Here is a 15,366-nt window from a genome sequence, read left to right as displayed (position 1 = left end):
CTGTGGGCAGCAGCCGAGCTCTTCGCTTGCTTCAAAACTGCAACTTGCTCTTAACCTCTGCAAAGGGACTGAGCCATGTCATGGACCCAGCTTGTGCAGAATTTATTCCCTGAAGCTCACAGAAGTTGCTTGTTGAGGGAAGTTAAATGAAAATAGATTTTAAGTATTGGTCGCCAGAGGATCAGTTGCACCAGCAGCTCTGTTTGAGAGCGAGAGAAATAAAAGCAGCCCTGAAGCAAATGAAACGATTAGCACAGCCAGCTCAAAAGCTGTGGAAAATCATTTATTTCTCAAAGGCCAGCCCTGCTTTTCCCTCCCATGCAGGTAGCTGATTCCCTCCCTGACAATCTGGTTGTCTTTCTAAATGACTCACTGGGGGGGTTCTGAGGGTAATACTCTTTATTTCCCCCCTAAAGACAAAAATTGTGCTTTTAATAACGAGCAGCAAGCATTGGTTTTGATTGGACACACAGGGGGGCCAGAATTGCTTGTGGCCTCTCTGGAGCTGGCTGGGCTTCCACTGGGAGAGCTGATCTTTTAAATCCTGCGTTTGCTCCTGGCTTTTCAGTTCTGCTGTTTCCACAAATGGGAAGAAGGAGAGCGCAGCAGGACTCGGCTATCGATTCACACACAGGGTATTCATCTCTGCTAATTAGCCCAGGCTTGCTGACCCACACTGAGGGAAAATGAACCATGAAGGGGCAGAAAAATCCGAAAGCAAATGCAGTGGCTGGAGCCGTTCAGCTCTCAGAGCCTCTCCTGGTTTTCCTGGGGAGGGAATTGTTCTTTTAGATGTCGCTCAGCTGCAGTTCTGCTGTGCTTGGCTCTGTTGCTTTGGGGGTCACCCCAGCTTCCCATGGAGATGCAAGAAAGGGGTCACAGCCCCCCAGACATGCGGTTTGGAGGGAGGGAGGGAGTTTTTGGCTGGTGTGAGCCCTTGGCTGAGCCTCCTGCTGTTTTCTCCTCAGGCTGGTGGTTTGTGAGCACGCTGGAGGAGCAAGGCTGGGTGCCAGCGACCTGCCTGGAGGCCCAGGATGGAGTCCAGGACGAGTTCTCAATGCAGCCTGATGAAGGTAAGAAGCTGCTGGAGGCATCTGCCCCAGCTTCCTCTGCTGGAGGCACTGCATCACCTTCCCTGAGTGGGGCAGGGCACGAGCCTGGGGGAGGCAAAACCCAGGAACAAAACCTGGGAAAAGGGACAAAAATGGTCCTGCCTGCCTGGTGCTGCAGCAGGACTGGGCAGCTGGCTGCTGGTGGTGTATCCACTGGCCTTTCTGCTCCTCCACAGAGGTGCCACCTCCAAGGAACGCTCACCCCAGTGCCTCCTTTCAGCCCAGGGAGATGTTTTACCTGTTTTACCTGCCCTGGAGGAGGAGCAAAGCCCAGGTCCTTGGACAATGCATGTGCAGAGCAAGGAGCACACAGTGTGGGAAAGGCGAGGTTCCAGCCTGCCCTTGGAACAAATCCCACGTGCCCCTGGATAACCCGTCCTTCCCAGTGCTCCCTGTGCCCAAGGCAGAGCAGTAGCTGGCTCAGCCCCTCGTCTGGGCAGCTGGAGATGAGGGGGGCTCAGCCTGGGGAGGGCTCCAGGTGAGCAGAGTCTCTGTCCCACTCTCTGTGTCAGCCCTGCAGTGCCACCTCCTGACGTCCTCTCTTGTCCTTCTCCTGCTTCCCTACCGTGCTGTTCCCAGTGCCATGGAGGTACTGGTCTCTGCCCAGGCACCTTGGCCGCCGCCGGACTCTTGGGGACTTGTACACCCCTGGATGGGGTCAAGGTGGAGCACACAGAGACTTTTTGGCTGGCTCTGTGTTGTGCTTGGAGCCTCGTGTGCATGTCGGTTTGCGGTGCATGTGTCAGCCTCAGAGTGGGCCACCCCTGCTCCTCAGCCTTCCCTCGTGTGCACATCCCTCTCCTCTCTCAGCTCTTCCTTCTCACGTCTTGCTTGGGCTCAGAACTGCAGTTTTTGCTTTCCCCCAGCACACACGTGCAGGATTCCTGCACCTGCTGCCTGAGTTCCTGCAGTGAGCTGGCTTGGTGTCTCAAGGTGGGCTCGGGAGGAGAAGCTCTGGCTGGATGTGACAGGACACGTCCAGCTTGGTCTCCTCTGCGTGAAGGGGGTGGGAAATCAGACACTTCCAGAGCTGTGCCGCTCCCAGAAGATAAATCCAGCAAACCCCCATGGTGGGGATGTAGGGATGTCCAGAGGGCTGCATTTTGGAGGCAGATTGGCCTTCACCCTGTTGTGGCACTCCTGAGGCACAGGCAATTATTTCCCTGTGTTTCTTCCAGAGAGGAAGCTGAGGGACAGGGGAGGATGGATGGGCCCATTTGTCTGGCATGTCTGCATGGCTTTTTGGATGTTTCTCCTTCCTCCTGAAGGGAAGAACATCCATATTCCTGCTTACCATCCCTTGTTCTCATGGACAGGACATCAGGCTTTTCTCCAGGCTCCCCACATGGCTTTGATCAATGTTCTGGGGGTTAAATGGTGACGTTCCTGCAGATCTGCTGCTCTGGAGCAGTTTGAGGGCACTTCTGTGTGCATGGGGTTACCCCCTCATGCCTGTGGGATTTCTCTTCCCTTACAGAGGATAGTTCCTCTTTACAGACTCTGACAATGAAATTTGAGCTGAAATGGATACATGGAAGCACTTCTGTGATGAGTTGTGAAAAGTCTTTAGTCCTAAGGGTGAGGAGAAATTGTTTTAGAGAGTTTCTTGGGCCAGAGCAGCTCACCAAAGTTTATATTTCCAAATACATTTCACTGTCATTTCCCTTTGAATGGTCGTGTATCTCTGTGTGTTTCCACCTAAATTACAAGAATTAGCATTTGTATAAAGCACTTCATAGCCATTTGTCAGCTGAGGCCAGCTTTCCATCGAACAGTTCCTCTGTGAAATTTCCCTTTCTTCCCAACAGAGGAGAAGTACACGGTTATTTACCCCTACACTGCAAGAGACCAGGATGAAATGAACCTGGACAAAGGGGCCGTGGTGGTGGTGATCCAGAAGAACCTGGAGGGCTGGTGGAAAATCAGGTACTGTCCCAGGCACTGCAGCTGGGGCTGTGGCATGTCCAGTCCCAAGGCAAGGCTGTGAGCTGGGGAGGGCAGATTCCAGAACCCGTTTCTCTCCATCCTGACAGATTTGGTTGTAAATTTTGGAAGTGCCCTGATTTCCTGTGCTGGGAGGTGGCTGTGTCCTCCAGCAGAGCCAAGGTGTGAGAGCTTTACTGGGGTGTCACATCCTGCTGGTGGGAAAACCCAGGAATGGCCCAGGGCAGGCTGGATCCCCTGGCTCCCTTGGAGGTTCCTGCAGGGAATGGCCAGGTCTGGGCCAGCTCTGCTGTGTGCAGGGTTTGCTGAGCCAAAGGCTCCAGCCCATCCCCAGCTGAGGGTTGTTTTCTGCTGGAAGCTCATTTTCTCTTCTCTGTGGTCCAGCAAACGGCCGGGCTTGCTCAGTTTTCTGCAATTTCCTTAACCTTACGCTGAACCTGTGCTCTTGGCAGCAGCACAGCCCCAGGAACACATCCACTGAGGCACAGGAGAGCTGCCACAGGAGCTTGAAAGGCAATTCCTAGCTGGGGAGTTGGTGCCATCTGAAGGAGGTGGCTGCAGCCCAGCCAGCGGGGATGGTCTGGCATGGCAGGGGCACTGTGGATGTGGTTTTTCGATCAGGTCACGGGGCTGGTTTCTCTCCTAAACAGATTTAGAGCAGGGAAGGGATCCAGGCTTCCAGCAGGGAGAGGTCTCGCCAAAGACCAGGTACATCAATCCCAGCAGCAGCCCTCTTGTTTTTCCCTCTGCTTTCCCTGCCAGAGATCTTCGCTCCTGAACTGGTGCCATTGCTGAGGTGAAAACTGGGCTTGACAGCATTCCCAGCCCTTGGCTTGGCTTGGGCCAGCTTGTCTGGGAGCATTAGCCATGAGGGAGTTCTCCTGGTGCCATGGAGAACCTGGCAAGCTCCTGCTGCCCAGAGCTGGCAGCACCTTCAGCCAAGGTGTGTGCTGAGCTCCGGGCTCACGTCCCTGGCGTGTCCCAGGGACTCTGTGCAGTGACCCTGCTGTCCTTGCCCCCACAGGTACCAGGGCCAGGAGGGCTGGGCTCCTGCCTCCTACCTCAGGAAGGGCAATGGAGATGTGTTCCCACCGAAGCTGGGCTCGGGCTCCTCGGCTCCCTGCAGTGCCCTGGAGCTGGATGGCATCTCCAGGCAGCAGCTGCTGGCCAGCAGGGACAAGGACGGGCTGGGGGGACAGAGGGATGGCAGGTTGGAGAGCCGGCCCCTGCCCGGCGCTGACATCCGACGCAGTGAGTGCTGGGCAGGGCAGGTGGGCTCCAAACACTGCCTCGGGTGGGCTCCAAACAGAGCCTTGGATGGGCTCCAAATAGAACCTCAGGTGGGCTCCAAACACGGCCTCGGGTGGGCTCCAAACAGAGCCTTGGGTGGGCTCCAAACACGGCCTCGGGTGGGCTCCAAACACGGCCTCGGGTGGGCTCCAAACAGAGCCTTGGGTGGGCTCCAAACACGGCCTCAGGTGGGCTCTAAACACGGCCTCAGGTGGGCTCCAAAGACAGCCTCAGGTGGGCTCCAAACACGGCCTCAGGTGGGCTCCAAACAGAGCCTCAGGTGGGCTCTAAACATGGCCCTGATGGTTCTGGGATTCTGTGATCTTAACCCCTCTGCAGCTAGGTCCTCTGGGTCGGTCCTACAATGCAAAAGTAATTTCACATGGTCACCTCAGGTGCATTTCCCAGGAGAACCTGAAAGCTGGGAAGCTCTTGAGACCTGGGTGACCTGTGCCACTCAGGATTCTGGGCTGATGGGGCTGATGGGTGCCTCCTTCAGGTTCCTTTCCCTAGGACAGGTTTAGTCCTTGTCTTTCTGTTCTGTCTTTCACTTGTCTTTCATGAACACGTGCTCAAAAGCCAGAAACTCAACAGCATCTGGAATTCTTCCTCCACAGAGTCACCAAAGATGAGGCAGAGGCCACCCCCTCGCCGAGACCTCACCATAGTAAGTGCCAGCTGGTGTGGGAGGGCAGCAGCGGCACAGGGGAGGGAGGGGAGCACTGCAGGGAGCTCTGGTCGCTGGTTGGGATCTTGTCCCCATGCCTGGATGTGGTGCCACACCTGCTGGACAAACACACTGATGGTTTTTCTGTTTTCTTGTCACAGCCCCGTGGTTTGAACCTGCCTAAGCCTCCTGTCCCCCCTCAAGTGGAAGAGGAATATTACACCATTGCTGACTTCCAGACCACCATCCCTGATGGCATCAGCTTCCAGGCAGGAATGAAAGTAGAGGTGAGACTGTCACCTTCCCTTCACACACTGTCACCTTCCCTTCACACACTGTCACTCCAGGGCAGCACTCCTGGCTCCCATTGCCTTGGCACCTTCCAAGCCAGGGAGATCTGCACCCCATGGTGCTCTGAGTGCAAACCAGGCATGGTTTTGTCTCTGTGAACATTCCAGACTCTGAGAGCAGGATAAAAACCTGTAGGAGCTCAAGAAACGCTGGCCCCACACCATTCTTGGTGGACTCCTGTCCCCCAAGTGTGAGTGCTTTGTTTGAGCAAATGGAAAAATAAACCCACACCACAAATGGGATTGGAGATGGGAGTTTTTCCTCTTAGGCCAGGTGTAAAGTTAAAAGCCCTTCCAAAATTCCTGGCACACCCTCTTTGCTGGCAGAACCCCTCCTTGTTTTGCTGGTTTTAGTACACGAGATGCTGCGGTTTTTAATTTCATTTAGCACGAATTATTTTATAATGTATATTACATATGATGCTGCCATAATTTCAAAGGCCCTTGAGCGCAGAGTGGCTGCCTGAGGTCTCCTTTCCCCCTGGCAGGTTATTGAGAAGAACCTGAGTGGCTGGTGGTACATCCAGATCGAGGAGAAGGAGGGCTGGGCCCCTGCCACCTTCATTGATAAGTACAAGAAAACCAGCAACGCCTCCAGGCCCAATTTCCTGGCTCCCCTCCCCACCGAGATGGCACAGCTGCGGCTCGGTGACACCGATGGCAGTGCCAGCGAGGAGGTGACAGGGCCCTGCCGACCTCTGCCAGAGGCTCCTCCAAACGGCATGGACTGCACAGGGAGGTGGGGGAAGGACTGGAAGGGGAAGGAGGCTCCCGACAGCGGGGACCTGTCCTTGGCTGGGGGCTACGAGGAGATCTCGGACCGCGACACGGAGGAGAAGCCCAGCCTTCCACCCAGGAAGGAGTCCATCATTAAATCGGAAGGAGAGTTACTAGAGAGGCAGAGACCTCCCCCCAAGCCCCCAGGCATGATTTTGCCCATGATCCCACCCAAGCAGTTGGCAGCCCCGAAGGACAGCAAGAAGCCGGAGCTCAAACCGGAGAAGGGCAAACTCTTCCAGCTGAAAAATGAAATGGGACTGGAATGTGGCCACAAGGTGTCAGCCAAGGAGGTGAAGAAGCCAAACCTCCGGCCCATTGTTAAGCCAACCAAGCCAAAAGCTGAGCCTGTGGAGGACAAACCTGAGCCCATCACCCAGAACCCGTTCTTGAAATCAAGACCTCAGATCAGGCCAAAACCTGCTGCGTCCCCCCGGACTGACCCACCCCCGGCCGATGACAGACTGGACATTTGCAGCCTGAGGAGCAAGCTGAGACCTGCCAAGTGCCCAGAGAAGCCCTCGGAGCAGGACCCCGCCGCCGGGGAAAGCTCCTTCAGCAATGCCGTGGTCTCCTCAGAGCCTTGCGGGAGGTTTCCGGAGCGGCCGGGCACGGAGAGCAAAGCTCTGCCCAAGCTGGACGTTGCCCCCAAAGAGGCACTGCCCAAATCTCCCCTGGGCCCAGCCAGCCCCCCCTGTGCCAGGGACGCCCCTCCGCAGCGCCCCGTGGTGCCACCTCGCAGACCACCCCCTCCCAAGAAGATGGGGGCTCCTGCCTCCGTCCCCGCCGAGCCCCGGGCACGGGAAGCGCCCGAGGCCAGGCCCTCGGCGGTGCCAGGGAGGCCCATGCTGGTCCCTCCCAAAGCCAAGCCCTTCCTCTCTGCCTGCATGCAAGACGAAGCCAAAGCCAGAAGCAGCGTAAACCCAAAGGTCATCTCCAAGCCCGTGGAGAGAGGGGAGGCCAAGGAGAGGACCTCAGCCCCCGACATCTCCAGGGAAGCTCTCTACGTGGCAGTGGCGGATTTTGAAGGTGATGAGGAAACCAACAGCTTCAGAGAAGGGACTTTGTTTGAAGTTCGTGAGAAGAACAGCAGTGGCTGGTGGTTCTGCAAGGTCCTGGCTGGGGGGCCCTGCTGGGAGGGCTGGATCCCTTCCAATTACCTGCGGAAGAAGCCGTAGCTGCTCCACAGCCTCCCGGGTCTCTCACCTGAGTATTTAATGAGCAGATTAATTTATAGTTTTCTGTAAGGCTGGCTTTAAAAGAAAAGATAATAATTGGAGATCCCACGCCTCCCAGCTGGAGCTCCTTGGCAGCAGCTGGAGGAAGCAGCTCGGCCTCCTCTCCCCACCCCTGTGCTCCCTGTACCCACCCTCCTCCTGACATTCCCCAAAGGACTTGGCTCCCGTGGTTCTCTGTGCTGGCCAGATGGACCCTGAGTGATGTTTTGCCACCTCTGTGGTGAATTGGAGAGAAATCCAGCAGCAGCCAGGTGGAATGGTACCAATGCAAAAAATCACAGAAGGATTTGCCTTTCCCTGAAGCTCAGGGTCACAGTCAAGAGTTGCAGGTCGTGTTGCTTAGTCCAGGGATGTAGCAGAGCCACGAGGAATGTGGCAAAAAGGAGGAAAGACTGCTAAGAACAGGTTCCTGCAGCTCTGTCTGTGGTTAAGGGCTGCACCGTGCTCCCCCTGCACGGGGATCATCCCTCGGTCCTTCCCTACCCTACCATGACAAGTGTTAACTTCAACATCCTCCTGGTGGAAAAAAAAAGGGAAAAATGCACCCTCATTTAACAGGTCCTGCTGTGCTGGTCCAGGGCAGCTCTCAGGCCTCTCCCCTGCAGTATTGCAACCAAACATCAGAGGGGTTTTGCTTCCGGAGCTGAGGAATTCTATGCAAGGCGCAGAGGACCAGAAACGACCCCAAAAACCCTGGAAAAGGGATGCTTTGCTCTCCTCCCCACCCAGACTGCCCTGCCTGTTGGACTAGGAGGGGACCACCCCCTCCCAGGACCCACGGAGCTCCCCGGGCTGGCAGGGAGCAGCCAGGAGCTGGGTCCTTCCCTCGGTGCTGACATTATCAAGTGCAATGCAGAATGTGGGAGCTCAGCTCCTCATCACCACCAGTTCTGAGGTGGGTCTGGTGCTCAGGGGCTGCCTGCCTCGTTTGTCACCCCACCTTGCCTGTCCTCCAGGTACTTGCATTTCACCCTTTGGGCCAGGTTGGCTTGGAGGGGCTTCTGGGCAAGCAGAGCCTGGGGTTTTTCCATGCTGACATTCCTGTCTTGCCCTCAGTGCTGCTTATCCCAGCAGGAGGATGAGCTGTTGTTCCCCGGTGCTGCTTTCTCCCTTTCTGTCCTTGGCTATTTGCAGCTTCAGGGCTGCATTCCTCTCCAGAAGAGCTTTAAACCCAGATGTCTGTGGGTTCCACAGAGTCACAGAATTGCTGGGGCTGGAAGGGACCTCTGGAGATCATCCAGTCCAACATCCCTGCCAAGGCAGGGGCAGGTTTGGTGTTGGCCAAGCCCTGTTGCCCTCCCTGGTCTAATTGCAAGTGTGAGCAATGCAGCCACATTGTTTTGCTGCTGAAAATAATGAGAGTTTTCCCTCTAATTTGAGGCTGGCTGAATTGAAGGAGCATTCTCCACTTCCCTAGATGCTCACTTCCTTCTCTGTCCACATTTTCCACCCTGGGAATGTGAAGATCCCTCTGCCTGCACACAGCAAAAAACAGTGGTCTCAAAATCATTCTGGGAGGGCAATGGGGCAGTTTGATCTGATAAAGAAGTCCTGACCATTCTCATATGCAAAGTTCATGTTTAGCCATGGGAATTCACACATCCCGGTGTGTGGCTGATTCCTCTCCCTCCCACCTGCGGTTTCCTCCGGTGGCACATCAGCTCCTGATCAGGCTGACTCACCTGAGCTGGCAAAAACCACCACATTTGCAAGCCAGAGCAATAACAAAGCTCCTTGCTGGCACGTCGGGAGGTGTTGATGTGCAGGGTGGGTTGGGACAGTGCTGCCTTCGCTCTGCCTGGCTCCACTCAAGCCCTTCTGCTTTGGAAAGGAGTGGGGACAGGATGAGTTAAACCAGAGCTGCTCCACAGCCAAATCCAGCTCCCACAGTATCTGGGAAAGGGCTGGACCTGTATCCCTGCTCTTGACACAGGGTGGAAGCGCTGTGTGTCCTTTTCCCAGCACCATGTCCTTGCTCTGCCTTTGCTGAACAGCTTTTTCATCTCGGCTCTGTCTCAGAGAGCTCTGTGCCCTGGCTCTCCTCAGAGAGAGCTGTGCTGGTTGTGTGGCCTGGCCTGAGTGAGGGCTGTTCCCTCTCCCCTCCAGCCTGAGCCTCGGAACTGCTCGTGCTCCATTTCCCTGACACAAGTACTGTATTGGGCTCACTGAGAGCAGGACAGGATCGCTCCCTTCTTCCCAAAGAGCTTCCAAGAGGGAGCATCCTGGTGGGATCCCCTCGGGAGGTGCCCACACTGCAGCCTTACCCCTTGCCCGCTCTCCTGCCTGCCAAGGGTGCCCAGGCTGCTGTGGGGAAGGTGCCAGGAGCTGGGGCTGGCAGGGCTGTGTGCCCGCTCCCATCTGTGCCCCACTCTGTGGGCACCTGTGCCCCAAGCCAGGCTGCCTCTCCTCCCTCACCTCCCTGCCTACCTCGTGAGGAGGAGGAGGGTGGCCAAAAGCACCCCAAACTCGGGGGCAGCCCCCCAGCAGCCTCCCAGAGCCACCCCGAGATCCAGGGCCGTGCCAAGGGGGGCACTGCCGTGGCTTGGGGGCAGGAGCTGGGATTTGGGGCCAGGCCGGGCTGGGCACAGCCTGGGTGGGCATCAGCCCTGCCGTGCCCAGCTCCTGCCAGGCTCCCAGCGCCCATTTGTTTGTCCATGTGTCTCTATATTATGTAACGTGTATAAATCTCCATTACTGTGGGTGGGTGGGGGGCAGCTGAAGGTAGATGTAGCTGTGTCCATGCCCTGTCTATACCTTCACCTTTAAGGGATGGATATTTTTTTATTTGCTGGGTTTGGGATTTGTTTTGTTTGGTTTTTTTTTTTCTTTTGTTTTCTTCTTTTTTTTTTTTTGTTTTTTAAGAAATAAACTGCTTGACTGGTTTCAAGCACCCTGGTGAACCCGTGTATGGCTGGTGGAATTCTGGGGTGCTGCTCTCATGTCCAGGGCTGGTTTGGGGTCTGTCTGTCCATCCATCCTGGCAGCTGTGGCATGGGGACCCTGACAGCTCCTTGTGACTTTATATCCCACCAAATGGGGCAGTGCAGTGTGGAAGTTTTTCCTGTGGGCTCAGACCAGCAGGGTTTGATGATTCTGGAGAAGTGCAGAGAGAGAAGGAGGCATTGCCAGTGCTGAGGGGCTTTGGGGGTTCTGGGTGGCCAGGGATCAGTTCTGGGGGTAAACTGAGGCAGCAGAGTGTCTAAAAAGGCATTTTGGCATAAATTGTCAGCTCCTTCTGCACCCAGAGCGAGCGAGGGGTTTATGTGAACACTCAGCTCTGGCAGGGCAGAGTTGTGGATGAATTTTTCCACTCCTCGTGAAGGGAAAAAGAAAAGGAAACAGGAAATGGGAAGAGGAAAAGGGGAAAGAAAAGGGAAAGATAAAAGGGAAAAAGAAACAGGAAAAGGGAAAGGAAAAGGAAAGAGGAAAGGGGGAAGAAAACAGGAAATGGAAAAGGAAAAAGGAGAAAATAATAAAAACGAAAATGAAAATCAACCCTTCTGCTGTGTCTGCATCACCCCTGGCTGCCACAGCCCCAGCAGGGCACAGGAGAGGGCCAGGCTGGATTGAATAAGAAATTTGGGGCTTTTTGTGAGGACCACCAAACCCTTCCACCTCTGTAGCCCTGAAATACACCCTTGTCCCCCAAATTTCCAGAGACTTGCAGGGTTGAATGAGCCAGCAAAGCCTCCCAGGCCATGGAGGGAATGAGCAGCCATTGGGCAGTGACTCCCAGGAGCAAAGCAAAGCTCAGGAAAAGTTTGTAAAATCTCTTTTTTATTTTATTTTGGAAGCCTCTGCCCCTGTGGATCAGTCTTTCCTCACTTTGCAAATCGAGGCTGTCTCACCTCCCAGCTCAAACTCCTTGAAGCACTCCAGAGCACTCTGTACAAGCCAAAGGTTTATTTGTTTCATAAACAAGTCAAAATTATATTCATGGAAAACAGGTAAATGGACAAAAGGAAAACACACAGCACTGAACACTATAGAGCACTGACATGTAGAGGTGCAGCTCCCTCCCTCGTGCGATGCCCTCCCTCCCCAGGCCCCCCAAAATTTTGCTTGAAAAGCCTACTACAGAGGTCCAAAATCTGATTCAGCTTCAACAAGATAATACAGGTCACAGTATTGAATGATAAAGGTAGGGACAAGAGAGGAACTGCCTCAGAAAGGGGGAGAGGTAAAAGAGTTCCCCCATTTCTTTCATTTCTTCCTTTTTTCTTACATTTTCAAACAAAGGTTAAGGAGGAGAGGAGGGGAAAATCCATGGAAATAAACACTTTTTCACTCCTATATATATATATATATATATATGTATGTATGTATGTATATTCATATATATATATAAAAAGCAGGATTCTCAGTGAACACAAAATTCTATAAAACTACCATTGATCTGTGTTGGTTTTCTCCCCCCATATTTTTTTTTTTCTTTTTAAAAGTTGCTTTAAAAAGGATAAAAAGTGCACAGACACCGTTATAAGGCACAAACAGATCTTCTGTACAAATCATATATCATTGGACCGTTTAAAAAAAATAGCAATACGAATACTAACAATGAAATCTGTAAGAGGCTACCTTTTCCTGGAAATCTTTTTTTTTTTAAATTTTATTTTTTGAGGCCTATTTTGGAAAATTCCTGTTGCTCTTGGATAGGCAGGGCCACCAGTCCACTGCTGTCCCATCCCACTCGGTTCCCTTGCTGGCCTCACTGGGTGCTGCCCCTTCTTGCAAACTGGGTTTGGCTGCTACAGCAAAAATTCAGCCTCTGCAAAGTGTCCTGAGCAGCTCCTGGGGTGGATTCGGTGTTTCTCCTTGCTGGCTTAAAAATACAAAACAGAGCAACACCAAAAAAACCCCACCCAGGCTGCACCCACCCTGCTGATGGAGACCCTGAGGTGGCACCGAGCAAAGGGGGCTCTGCCCCCCTGGTGTCACCGTGGGCACCCCTGGAATGGCCCAGACCTGATCCAGGCTGGGGATTCCAACAGCTTTCCTTGAATTCCTCCCCAGGGAAAGGCTTCCCACGGCTGGCAGTGCCCAGGTAGGTGCTGGCACACACCCTGGCACCGTCGTGCCCTTGGTGCTGTGCCCGCTGCCCACAGCTGGACCTGGATCTGCCAACGTGGGGCTGGGAGATCCCTGGGAATGCAAAGCCAGCTGGGAGCTCCAGAAAAGCTCCAGAAGCAGGGAATGTGCCCTGGCACACCTCGGGGAAAGGTGGCAGGGAAAGGTGCATTGGCTCTGCTGAGGGTGGTGGCACAGCCAGTGGCACCAAAAAGGTCTCCAAAAAGGGCTCTGCAAAGCTGTTGGGCCCTTGTGCAGGGCCATGGCTGAGAGGTCACAGCAGCCTCTCCTTGATGCACTCAAGAAAAATGTTCATCAGCTCTCCAAGGAAAAAAACACAAGGTTTGGGTGTCCTGTGAGCACAGCCCACTGCAGGAGGAGGATGAGCTGCTCCCTGGCTGTGCCCTCCTCGATGGCAGCGTGGGACAGGGCTGGCACAGGGCTGGCACAGACCAGTAGCCAAATTCAGCTCTCCTGGCACAGCAGCACCACACACCCACAGCCTCGGAGGAGAGAGGGAATAGCCAGACATCCCTCTGGCTCCCTTTGTGCCCAGAAGCCCTGAAATGTACAGGAGTTACTCAATTTTCTCCTTTTTCCAGACTAAAAAGTGGTAATTGCACCTTTCTGAAAAGCTGTTTTTATGCACACGGTCACCGAGCTGCAGGGACACAGCTCCTCTCATACTCCCATTTCCATCTTTATTCCCTATTTCTGAGCCTGAAGCAGCTGGAAACTGGCCAGGCTGGGGCTGAAGGACAGGATAAGGGTTGTGCAATGGGCAAAGGACAGAGACTGGAGGGCAGCTCCTGCTAGAGCAGCAGGGAGGAGGATGCTGAGCTCCTCACACCAGCCCCGATGCTGAACAATCAGGTGCTGCCTGTAGCTGACATTACACCCAAAACCCATTTACCTTTTAATTCCCACCATCTAATTCATCTTCAGAGCCTTTTTCTCTCCTTCTCAATAAAGCCAAGTGAGATAGTCCCTGTTTTTCTCAACAAGGTCTCAGGTACAGTTGAGACCCAGCGTGCAGGCAGCTGGGAGCTGTGCTGGGAAATCTGCAAAGGCTGGAGAAAGAGCAGGTAAAATCAGCATATACAGTCCCCAGAAATAAAGGTGAGCCTGATGGGACTGGGTCAGAAATTAATTCCTCACCAGAGCCTTCAAAAAATCCCCGTGGCAGGGCGGGAGGAAGGCTGAGCCCTGCCATGGCACCGGCTGCAGGGGAAGGTCTGGCACAGGTGACAATCAGGACAGGGTGACAGGGCAGCTGTGCCACCTGCCAGGAGGGCAGAGCAGAGTGCAGGGGTGTGTGCCTGCAGGTGACAAAGCCCATCACTGCAGTGCCAAGTGCAGTGTGCCCATCCAGACCCCCCTGCCATCCACAGGCTGCAGTTTATGGCTTCAGAAGGCAGCAGGGCAGTGCCCAAGGTGCCCCTCACGGGCTGCCTGGCTCTGCCTGGGCTCGTGCTCCTCACTGCTACCCCAGGGCAGCTCCCTGGCTCTCAGCCTCCATGGCCACAACTCCCTGTTGTGCCACAGAAAGAAAAATCTGCTTTATCTAAGCCCAGACCAGCTCCTCCATGTCCCCACGGGCCTTTTGATGGGGTCAGAACCCAAGTGACAACCTGGCTGTGCCACTATTTGGCCTGAGCTGGTTCTCCTTACATGACATTTCCAGATCAATTCTGTCCACTTGGAACCCTCCTGCTGGGCCTCGTCCCAGTTTTGCCCCATCACAGCACAAAGCCCTGGCACAGCTCAGAGCTGTCGGGTTTTAGGGTCAGGAAGCCCAGTGGCACCGGGCACTGCCCAAGTGGCAACCTCCCCATCCCGACCCGCAGCACGGCGAGCCTCCCCCTCAGCGGGAGGAGGGAAAAAAGAGCCTTTGCACTGGAAAATTTCTCATTTGCAGCTGGCTGGGGTCCTGGCCAGGCCCCACACGACGCTCAGCTTTGCTCCCTGAATTGTGCCCTAGCAGTCAAATAAGGAAACACAGATAACGAGCCACTTGATAACGACTGACCAGCACGATAACCCAGAAGCAGGGACGGAAAGGCGAGGGTTGCTAGCGGCGTTCCCCCTTCCTGCAGCCCCTGGCGGGCGCTAAGGGCGGTAGATTTTAATCACATCTTTGATGACCCGTCTGCAAATGGGGCAGCAGGCGTTGAGCTGCTTCTTCAGCTTAAGACCACAGGTGTTGCAGAGGCACATGTGTCCGCAGGTGTAGATCACCGTGTCCACCTCGCTGTCAAAGCACACCGTGCACTCCCCGTTCTTGCTGCTCGATGGCTCCGGGGGGGAGAAGACAGGAGAGATGGGGGGGCTCAAAGGGGAGCTGGGGGCAGTCACTGCAAAAGAAAAGGGGAATGAGGGATTTAGTCACCTGGGATGGGACAGAGCTGGTGCTGTGTGACACACTTAAGGCAGTTTTTAAGGCTGTCCTTGGCCATTGCCTGGTTATTCGGCCAAAGGAATTCCAGTGTATTCCAACGTGCAGTCACAGCTCTGGGCAGAGCCTGTTAGTCCTTTCCTACACATGGGGCAGGTGCCACATCCACACATTTTCTGAACACTTGTAGGGATGATGATTCCACCACTTCTCTGGGCAGCTTGTTCGATACCTGACCACTCTTTCCACAAAGAGATTATTCCTTAGATCTAAATTAAACTACTCCTTGTGCAACTAGACGCTGTTTCCTCCCATCCTGTCACTGTTCCCTGGAGCAGAGCCTGACCCCCCGGCTGTCCCCTCCTGTCAGGAGCTGTGCAGGGCCACAAGGTCCCCCCTGAGCCTCCTTTTCTCCAGGCTGAGCCCCTTCCCAGCTCCCTCAGGGATTCTCCAGCCCCTTCCTCAGCTCCTTTCCCTTTCCTGGACACTCCAGCCCCTCAATGTATTCCTCATCTCGAGTGGCCCA

At 54.6% G+C, this 15,366-nt stretch overlaps 2 protein-coding genes across 9 annotated transcripts in view; one reads left to right on the top strand and one right to left on the bottom strand.

Moving 5' to 3' along the window:
- SH3PXD2B (SH3 and PX domains 2B) overlaps positions 1-10,278 on the top strand; it is a 61,289-nt gene extending 51,011 nt beyond the window's left edge. For 3 of the 6 annotated variants that reach the window (XM_072935439.1, XM_030283692.4, XM_072935437.1), the window contains 7 exons: positions 969-1,073; positions 1,692-1,775; positions 2,921-3,038; positions 4,081-4,307; positions 4,964-5,013; positions 5,175-5,300; positions 5,852-10,278. In XM_072935439.1, coding sequence (XP_072791540.1) covers positions 969-1,073; positions 1,692-1,775; positions 2,921-3,038; positions 4,081-4,307; positions 4,964-5,013; positions 5,175-5,300; positions 5,852-7,318 — 2,177 coding nt within the window. In that variant the 3' untranslated portion in view covers positions 7,319-10,278. The remainder of the gene's footprint in view (positions 1-968; positions 1,074-1,691; positions 1,776-2,920; positions 3,039-4,080; positions 4,308-4,963; positions 5,014-5,174; positions 5,301-5,851) is intronic. The other 3 variants (XM_072935440.1, XM_002195537.6, XM_072935438.1) reach the window with 1 other exon arrangement.
- A 988-nt stretch (positions 10,279-11,266) lies between these two features.
- The window catches only part of NEURL1B (neuralized E3 ubiquitin protein ligase 1B), a 148,569-nt gene continuing 144,469 nt past the window's right edge, over positions 11,267-15,366 (bottom strand). For all 3 annotated transcript variants that reach the window (XM_072935441.1, XM_072935442.1, XM_012575243.5), the window contains exon 5: positions 11,267-14,799. In XM_072935441.1, the coding sequence (XP_072791542.1) occupies positions 14,555-14,799 (245 nt within the window). In that variant the 3' untranslated portion in view covers positions 11,267-14,554. The remainder of the gene's footprint in view (positions 14,800-15,366) is intronic.

Source organism: Taeniopygia guttata, chromosome 13, assembly GCF_048771995.1.
Source record: "Taeniopygia guttata chromosome 13, bTaeGut7.mat, whole genome shotgun sequence".
NCBI lineage: Eukaryota > Metazoa > Chordata > Aves > Passeriformes > Estrildidae > Taeniopygia > Taeniopygia guttata.
This window is presented reverse-complemented; position numbering and strand designations above follow the sequence as displayed.